This window comes from Phymastichus coffea, unplaced genomic scaffold (genome assembly GCF_024137745.1).
Source record: "Phymastichus coffea isolate CEN01 unplaced genomic scaffold, Cenicafe_Pcof_1.1 PCOF00004, whole genome shotgun sequence".
NCBI classification, from domain to species: domain Eukaryota; kingdom Metazoa; phylum Arthropoda; class Insecta; order Hymenoptera; family Eulophidae; genus Phymastichus; species Phymastichus coffea.
In genome coordinates this window covers 7,004,347-7,014,622 of record NW_026706815.1, presented here as the reverse complement: position 1 = coordinate 7,014,622, position 10,276 = coordinate 7,004,347, and the positions used below count along the sequence as shown (strand labels likewise).

Genomic DNA, 10,276 nt, shown 5'->3' with positions numbered 1-10,276 from the left:
GTCAGTGTGACACGAAAAAAGCTCAAAAATTCAAATATATTTGTGTTTTGATATTTTGTTACTGTGAATTAATTTTAATCAAAACTAAAGTATTAATGTAACCGTATAATTTTATAAAACGAACAGCATAAAAAAAGATGTTAGTAAGTATGAGAATAGTTACATCATTGTGATTGTAATAATTGTTGAAAAGAATTCTTCAATAATGGCAAATTTTCTAGGAATCCTTTCGAATCTGTATGATTAAATTATTGGAGCATGAAAAAGAAATAGTTATCTAAATCATGCTTCTAATTCTAAATGAACTCATTTTAATTATTGACACCACCATTTCAGTCTTAGAAAGCTTTGATACTTTGAATAAACGTTAATCAGGAAAAATAAGTGGGAAATAGGAATTGTTAAGGAGTGAGGTGGGTCGAGACATTATCAGAAAATATACAAAAGTGGAAAACTTTATTATGTTTCACAAACGAACATTTTGTACGGCAGGTTTCAACATTAAATCTTAATGGAATAAGTATATATACATCGTAATTTATAATAATACGTATGAATCTAACGAGTTCTTCATATAAGTGACGCTTACAGATTATTTAATGTATATCACATTTTCATGAATAAATAAACACATTACAGAGTATTTATTTGTTAAATTACGTAATATTTAGAATCGTAAGTACAGCTGAGTATTATTTTTCTGTTGAAGCTACATAACATGAAATACTTAAAATCACAAATCACATTTAAAGCACTTTTTTATTTATGTATTTTTATATATTTAACTATAAAAATATACTTAACACAATATTTGCATTCATAATGATAACTATATGTACATAAATTATTGTATGTGTATATTTACAATATTTCACAATCACACAATAAGTTACATATACTATATAATATTTTGTTCCAACCTACCAGTAATAATAATATGTTCATATAGTTGCCAGTTTTTGAATGATTATACGGAACAATAAATATCAATGTTAAATATTGTGTTTTTGGTCACTACGAATTATTATTAACTCTGCTACTTTTATCAAGAATTACACATAATGTTATATGTCATAAAATTATTCAATCAATTATATGAAATAACTATTTATAATAATACTATGAACTGTGCTATCTCAACGTTTTTCTTTACATCAATAATAACTATATCTTAACACTCAGTTCAATTACAAATTTTTATGTAATAATACACAAACTGTTATCTCAACTTTTCTCCATCTTACTTATCAATGTAATATTCCTTTCTACTTTAAAATGACTTTATTGACCAGTTTGAATTTGGAAAAAAATTAAAAGTATTTAAGAAGTACTTAGCAAGTTTTATCAAGTTTTAAAACAAAAATTTTTAAAAGTATTTTAAACAACTTCAAGTGAACATAAAGTACGTAGTATATTCATAAGTATTGAAACATTTAGTAAACTACGTAGAAAATAGAAATGACAGATAGAACTAAACATTATACCTGCGTACACATGAACTTAATCAACTACTCGTGTCCTCTCTTTGGAGATTTCACTCCTCGAGCCAAAGCCACAGGATCCATCGCTATAGCATCAGGTATCTGAACTATAGCAAAATCATCTCTGCATACAATGACTACAGGACCAGCTGAAAATAACATTCACATATAAAATATTTGAAAAGTATATGATATATTAAATACAATAAAAATAAAAAATTACTGGTATCATCAACTTCTCCGATGACTGCAATCTTAGTTCCTTTTTCGATATCCAAACCTGTATAATTTCTAATATGGACTGTAACTTTCAAAGATCCATCAGTGATGGAACCACAGCCATAATACTCCTGTTTATATTTGTGTAGGCATTTCACAAATTTCATTTTAAGATAGCCTTGAATTGCTAAAAAAAATTGAATAACCAGGTCATCATTGAAGAAAGAATTATACACATTTCAAAGCACCTAATATTAAAATTAAAAAGAAATAAATTATATTACACTTACATATCAAACCATGGACTTTTCCAACATTGCTAAAATCAACATGTTGCACTTCAGCGTGATTAATAGGTCTGTGCTCAGGAATCACATGCTGACCCAAATTTTGAACAGTTGTCGAGTCCTTGATCAATATTTCGAAAGGTACCAAATTATTATTATTCTCTTTTACGTAGGTTGAAGTTTTTGTTACTCCTCCCTCAATGTGTATAATCTAAAAAAAAATAAAAATGTTATAGTCATTATTTCTACATTTGGAAATAAAATAGATTCTATTTAAGTAACTTACCTCTCCAACTTGCACTTTTCCAACATGTTTTTCAATCAACGTTTTTCCCCAAATCAAACAAACAATACGCTTCGTTTCTCCATTGTTCAAAACGAATTTGAACAGATCGTACTTGACTTTTGCTCCAACAACAGCTGGGGCATGCAGTTCATCAACATAACCGACAATCTCCCTGTAACACGCATAAAAATTGACATTAAATATTATTATCACATAATAATAATTAATACACGATGTACATTATGAATAAAAAATTGTCATATTTCAAATTCAACAATTATAGTAAAAGTAGAAAAAAAAGTACGTAGTTTCATCTTTGTCGTGGAGCTCGTTGAAATCTTCATCAGGAGTGAAACTCGCAGCTTGAGTTTGGTTAGCACCTTCAGCCATGATTGCCTTTTTTCTTCTGAAAAAAACCTGTGAAATGAAAAAACGTGACGTTATTATTATAATGATGGAGTACTCATTGAAAAATAATGCTAAAATATGTGTTTTTTAATTTCAAATTTTGCAACAGTTAATCATAAAAAAATTAACACATGATTCATCATTTCCTCAATTGAGATAATAGTTTATCAATAATATCTCGCGTTTGAAAGCAGATCTAGAATACGTAATATCGTAATGTAAAAACACAGAGAACGACAAAAAAGGACCAAATATTTCCGGTAAAAAGAAAAAAGAATTTAGCACGTGGTTAACCACGACGATAGTTAACTTTTTTTCATTAAATATTTATTCAATCGCGTAAACTCTAAATGAACTTGAAAAGAAAAACAAAGAGAAAACGATAAAAAAGACTAAAAAGAAATTAGCATGTGGTTTTTCAATTAATTTAACCTGAACGAATGACAACTTTTTTGATTTGAAGGTTCAATTTAATAAAAGTATTATAATAAATAAATAAACCTTAATAGAGATTAATTATGCGATAAACTTACCTGATTAACTTTAAGAAGTTTTGCAAAAACTATTTTGCCGTGAATGTTACAGGATATTGAACACGACCGAACGATCGAAACAAGTCAATCTATAATGAAGTCGATCTGCATTTAGCGCTATCTGGATTTCACCCATCAAATGCGTGACACTGCATGTGTCATTATATACCACATGACCATCTCTCAGCCAATCAGATCACAAACACGACTTATATATTCACACAGGACAGAAACACGACTTATATATTCACACAGGACAGACACGACAACACGTGACCACCTCTCAACCAATGAGATCACGAATAAACTGCCTTCACTCAACAGGCCATCACTTTTTTAAGAGAGGATGCTATGAATGACATGGTTAGATTGACGCTATACCTTATCCAGTTTTGGCATAGGCCTAAATGGGTATCCAGTTCTGGATTGGAAATCAACCATTTTATTAAAAATTATTAAAAATGATTGAAGTTCAATCCATTTCAATAACTTCCAAATGATCATTTTAAGCAGAGGAGCCCATGAATATATGCAATTTGCCCTGAGTAGAGTAGAGTTATAATTGTTCATAAGGGTCTAAAGTGAACTTAAATGACTGAAATTGACGATTTTCAAAAATGTATAACTTTGAAAATATGAAAAAACTTCGAAGAGATTTTAGTTTTCAATTATTCCGTAGAATCAATTAAAACAATGAGTTTGTAAAAAAATCAACATTTTTTACTATTTTTTTAATCACTTTTTATAAACAATTATAAATGGCAAAAGAAAAAACAAAATTACGTTTTTTGGATATGCCATAAATGGCAGTTTCAGCACGAACGTTAATGTATTAAAATTAATTCTAAAAACGTTCATAATTTATATTCACTGTTGCCACCGGGAATATGGAAAATTACAGTGCACATATATAACTTTCTGTATAGATCATTACTAAATTCTTTTTATAATTCTAAATAACTTTCTGTCGCTACGAATAATTTTCAATAGTTATTAATAAGTTTTTATAATCTTTAATAACGTTTTATCAGCTAAATAAATAATAATTAATTAATATCAATTGTTTTTAGTGCATTCGATATTCGTATATGTATGTATAGCAAAGTATTTTAAGTATGTATAAGTATGTAGTAAGTTTCATGATAAATTGGTAGAGATTTTCGTTGATTTTTGTCATGAAATCGAGTACCACGACTAGTTGTTCAAAATTACAAAATTTTTTAAAAATTTTAATTGTTCATAACGATTTTGCACTAACAAAATTTTTCCATAGTATTGATTAATGCAAAGATTGTCGAAAAAGTAAAAATGTTTGACTATTCGTTCAAATAACTTTTTATAAAGAATTCCATATGACAAAATGATGGATATTTGCGTTTAACAAATAAATGACAAGAGGACTTCCTTTCTTAGAATAGGACATATTTACAAAACCCTTTTTTAGTTCAAATAAAATATTTTTTACAAAATTGGTTCAAATAATAGATTTTCAACTAGAAGACATATAGGCAATTTTAGACAAATAAATTTTATATTATTCGTCACGAGCACCATTGAAATAAATATACTAATTTCGATGCAGCGCATTTACTACAATTATTTTTTACAATTACTATTATTTTGTTGTGATGATCAGTATTAAAAAATATATTGCAAATGACTGGAATTAATAGCTATAAATATCGATGAATAATTAACGTCCAACGGATGAAAAAGAAAGATTTCATAATCTTTTCATACTACTAGATTATTTGAAACATATAACATTCTTGTATTTTCTTGTACTTATAATTTGAACAATTAAATTAAATTGCAATTGCGTCATTTTTATGTGTTAATTTTTTTACCGGTTTAATCACAAAAAATTAATGTAAAAGACTAATTTAAATTTTAATATAAGGATCTGTATTCATTAATAATAATATAGTCAAATGTACTAGTAACTGGTTTTTGTTGCTTCTGTATTCGTTGCTCGCATCTTCTTCTACCGACTAACATCACTTGGTTTGTAGTTTAAATCCAAAGGTAATTTATATCTTTCAGAAGGTATTGTTTTTTTCTAATCTTCTGTACTGCTATTGCTACTACTACTGCTACTGCAACTTTCCATATTATTATTAGCAGTTATAATGATACCTGAAGTACGTTATTTTTTTCAAATTACTAAATAAAGTATATAATGCAACGGTAGTCGTTTCAATTAATCGAACCGTTCGCGATTCGGGATTTTCGCGCATTAGTTCTAAGTATTGAGAGAGAGAGGGGGCGCGCGATCTTTTGAATTAGCAGTTAAGCCTCAGCTGTTACTTGTGTAGTACCGCCAAAATAGTTTAGCACAGTAATTGCACCGCAGGGTAGGTGCACCTCCCTTAATTATCGCGTGACAAAATACATTTGGTATTTTGTCCAACTGTGTTAGCGTTAATTTTTTGTATTCGCGTCGAGCGTTAGATCGCGCCAATATTCGTATCTTCTCTCTCTCTCTTTCTCACCGAAAGTTATTTAATTGTAAATCCTATTCGCGTGCGTCAGTCTTTCGGCCCGACAAAGACTGTAGAGATTTTTTATTAATAAAATCTATTAAACTTATTCGCCTATTTCGTCATATAATTTTTCCTAATAGTTTAAACAATTGAAAAAGGCTTAGATTTTAATCCGATTACAGCTAGGGGATTGAGTGGATTAGGAGCAAAGTCGATTACACTTAAAACTTATCGAGTATCACAAGGCACGTGACTTAACCTATTAACGTCCAAAATGTCAAAATTTCTTGCACGTTTTCAAAGTGATTTTTTCCTATGTAATTGGCGTTGAAAAAATTCTTGAACCACATATTCTGATGTAAAATTGCATGCTCTTTCAGAATCCGTTGCCAGAATCATGATAAAACTCACAGAAAAAGAGATATGCTCGATTGAAACATAAAAAATACCTAAATTTTCGAAAAAAATTTTTAGGATTTTTTTTCGAAGTGTTACGGTGAAGATATCACCTTGTGACCGTGATCAAAGGTGATCATGGGATTTGAAGTTTAACAGAGAATTTTTTTGTTTACCTTGAACCATCGCTTCTTTACAAAATGGCGGAAAAAACGAATTTTTTTTTTTCAATCTTCATCAATTTTTTTCTCACAATCTATGGACTTTAGAAAAAAATTCATAAGAACAAAAATTCCTTAGAATCGCTTAAGGAATATTGTCAAATTTTTTCAGAATTTTTTGAGACATTTTTGAAAATCCCATTTCCCAAGTTTCCCAGAAAATCAAAAATTGTCTTAAAAAATTCTGAAAAAATTTGAGAATGTTCCTCGAGTGATTCTGAGACATTTTTGTTTTTGTGAATTTTTCTCTAAAGTCCATAGATTTTGAAAACAAAATTGATAAAGTCGAAACAATAAAAATTCGTTTCGGCCGATGTTTTGAAAACCTATTGGTAAAAAAACGTTCTGTCTACGAAAATTCGGAAAAAATTTTAATATTGCTCGAATGATTCTAACTTATTTTCATTCTTTTTTCAAAGACTTATAGATTCCGACAAAAATTTCATCCTTTATTTCCATTTCATTTCGGCAGATAAGCGTAATTTTTGGTCTCATGTATTCATGAATATTCGTCTTTTTTTGTTCTCTTCTTTCGTGTTTTTGTACATACGGATGAGTGATAAATAAACGAAATCATTAATTTCATACATTATGTCGCGGAAACGTGTAAGATCTTCTGAATATGAATCAGATTCTTCAGATAGTGATTCATAACGCAACGTATTGATTCCGGATCCTGACTATTCAGGTTCCGATGATTCTGGTTCCGATTTTGATTCAGATTGCGAACATGAAATACCCAATATCACTTACAATAAAGCTCGTGCAAATTATTCTGAAAAACAAGATAAACTTGAAAAAGGTCATGAATTCACTTGGATTGAGGGTGAAAAGTTACACCCTGATTCTTGTGAAGATAAAGTATTATTGTCCGAATCGCAAAAAAAGAAAATACGTAGGAGCGAACCTTTTCAATTGTTTGAAACCTTTTTTTCTATTGAAATGAAAAAATATATTATTGATGCGTGTAAAGACAATGGTTATGATCTGAAATTGAAAGATCTTGATACTTTTATTGGAATAGTTATTTTTTCTACATTCAATCCCAGAAAATCACAGAGAGATTACTGGTCATCTGATCCGTATTTATCTAATGAAGTAGTTTCTTCTGCAATGTCTCGCCAACAATTTGAAATCACAAAATCTAAATTGAAGATTTCAAAAAACAAAGACAAAGATTCAAATGATCGAGGATGGCGCGTTCGTTCTCTACTGAAACTTTTTCAAAATAACATCATGAAATTCGGAATATGGAGAACTGCTCTATCCGTTGATGAGATGATGGCCAAATCCTATTCAAAAACTGTTTTGAAACAATTTATTCGAGGAAAACCGATAAGATTTGGTTTGAAATTTTGGGGCTTGTGTACTTCGGACGGCTATCTACTGAATTTGGATCTTTATTGCGGCAAGAATTCTCAAATTGGAGATAAGTTATCTAAATGTGCTTTAGGTTCACGAGTAGTATTATATTTATTACAACCATTTTTTCAAATAATAAGTTATAACAAAATTTCTCAATTTCATCTGTACTTTGACAACTTCTTCACGAATATGGATTTGGTATTACATTTGAAGAAATTGCGTTTGAAATGCACTGGTACTATCAGAGATAATCGAGTCAAAGAAAAAAATGTGCTTGATAAGAAAGCTCCAAGAGGGACATATGTGGTGAAGCACGACGTAAACAGTGGCATAAATTTCATTACTATCATGGATTCGAAGCCCGTCTCAATAGCTTCAACTGCAGCAGGTGTCAATCCTCTATCTATTTCAAAAAGATACAGCGCAGAGGTTAAATCTAAAATTGAAATACCTTTTCCGCAAGCTTTTCACCTATATAACAAATTCATGGGAGGTGTTGACCTGCATGACGGACATTGCAATGACATACTCCCAAGTATACGATTAAAAAAATGGACATTGGTAGTTTATATGAGACTTATACAGGCGTCTATTACTAATTCTCTTGTAATTTTCAATGCTGCTAACGATGGGAAGAAAAAAGTTGGAATAAAAGAGTTCACTATTTCGATTGCCAAATACTACTTACAAAAAAGTAGTCGCAAAAGTAAAGCACATGAACGATCTAATAGTGACAAATTGAGGATGTGTTCGAATGGAAACTGTCCAATAAGAACAAAAATTTTCTGTAAAACATGTAATTTAAATATTTGCAATAAATGTTGGCTAAAAAAGCACAGCTAAAAGTATGAATAAGTGAGAGGCAAGGGGACTCACGAAAAACAAGCACCCTGAGACGTGAGAGGCAAGGGGACTCACGGGAAAAAAGCACCCCAAAGGAGACAGAATTTTACCACGTCCACGCCGTAGTCTCTGGGTAACGCTAAGAGTAAAAAAATGTTCCTAAAATTTGCACAGAAATCGTTTTTTACCAATAGGTTTTTAGAACATAGCGGCCGAAACGAATTTTTATTTTTTCAACTTTATCAATTTTTTTCTCGAAATCTATGGACTTTAGAAAAAAATTCATAAGAACAAAAATGTCTTAGAATCACACGAGAAACATCCTAAAATTTTTTCAGAATTTTTGGAGACATTTTTGAAAATTCCATTTCCCAAGTTTCCCGGAAAATCAAAAATTCTGAAAAAATTTGAGAATGTTCTTCGAGCGATTCTAAGACATTTTTGTTTTTATGAATTTTTTTCTAAAGACCATAGATTTTGAGAAAAAAGTTGATGAAGATTGAAAAAAAAAATTCGTTTTTTCCGCCATTTTGTAAAGAAGCGATGGTTCAAGGTAAACAAAAAAATTCTCTGTTAAACTTCAAATCCCATGATCACCTTTGATCAGGGTCGCAAGGTGATATCTTCACCGTAACACTTCGAAAAAAAATCCTAAAAATTTTTTTTTTCGAAAATTTAGGTGTTTTTTATGTTTCAATCGAGCATATCTCTTTTCCTGTGAGTTTTATCATGATTCTGGCAACGGATTCTGAAAGAGCATGCAATTTTACATCAGAATATGTGGTTCAAGAATTTTTTCAACGCCAATTACATAGGAAAAAATCACTTTGAAAACGTGCAAGAAATTTTGACATTTTGGACGTTAATGGGTTAAGGTGAGTTCAACTTTGCTTGATCGAAGACAACTAAGTTAAGTCAGCTGACGTTAAGGCCAATACACGTATTAACATACGTGTTAACGGAGCGGCGGTTTGCTCTGCATCGTGGGAGTTTGTTCTTAAATAAATTTCTCATTTTGTAGATTTATCCCCCCGTTACAATAACAGATCATCTTTTATTTATTTTTAAAACGTCGTAATTCAAAATGTACACTTACAAATTTATTAATTTTAATTATGCTCTGGAGTATAATCTCAACTGTGTATGTAAATGCCTGCATGCATGTCAATATATGGCGATCACTGGTGGCCGGCAGACGATACACACACAAATCTATTTCTAGCTATTTCTCTAAGTCAACAAATCACAGGCGAGAATTCGGTTAGAGACAGATCTGGTTAGACCTTCGAGCATATACTACTAGAGGCAGCCCACAGGGCTTAGTCCGGGAAAGTAAGGAAATAAAATTCAAAAGTTTCCCATAATTGATTTTTCATTTTTAAATGAAAATAGATTGACCCAGTATCACTCTCCTAGATTATCTAATAATTTCCGCTGGAGCTTGCGACGCAGCTTGCAAGCACAGCTCAGACCACCTAAAATTCAAGAGATTTATGCTCGTGTCATTTCTGGATATGTTCTTACAAAAAAATCTTATGCTCTTGAAGGTGACGTAAATAGTTTTTTAAAAAAAAAATTTTCCGATCTTAAATTTTCCAAAAATTGAAAAAATTTTCAAAAATTATATTTTGGGCTGGTAATTATAAATAAAATATTAATATCGAGGTCAAAACATAAATAAACATAGAGAGCAAACTTCTAAAAATTTACATTTTTTCAGATTTGGAAAATTCAAAATGGCGGCTGCGCAAATT

General features: G+C 30.3%; 1 protein-coding gene across 1 annotated transcript; it reads right to left on the bottom strand.

Annotated features, from left to right (window-relative positions):
* Positions 1-878: 878 nt before the first annotated feature.
* On the bottom strand, positions 879-3,275 carry LOC131666640 (uncharacterized). Its single transcript, XM_058939479.1, has 6 exons — positions 3,215-3,275; positions 2,578-2,690; positions 2,274-2,445; positions 1,991-2,198; positions 1,705-1,887; positions 879-1,630 (listed from the first exon to the last, which is right to left on the bottom strand). The coding sequence occupies exons 2-6, from the start codon at positions 2,661-2,663 to the stop codon at positions 1,509-1,511; spliced, it is 771 nt and encodes a 256-aa protein (XP_058795462.1). The 5' UTR covers positions 2,664-2,690; positions 3,215-3,275; the 3' UTR covers positions 879-1,508.
* Between the last annotated feature and the right edge of the window lie 7,001 nt (positions 3,276-10,276).

Excerpts from the sequence above, each read along its gene's own strand:
- LOC131666640 (XM_058939479.1), bottom strand. The coding sequence starts at position 2,663 with ATGGCTGAAGGTGCTAACCAAACTCAAGCTGCGAGTTTCACTCCTGAT. Across the intron at positions 2,446-2,577 it reads CACGACAAAGATGAAACTAC|GGAGATTGTCGGTTATGTTG; the intron begins GTACTTTTTTTT and ends TGCGTGTTACAG. Across the intron at positions 2,199-2,273 it reads GAAAAGTGCAAGTTGGAGAG|ATTATACACATTGAGGGAGG; the intron begins GTAAGTTACTTA and ends ATTTTTTTTTAG.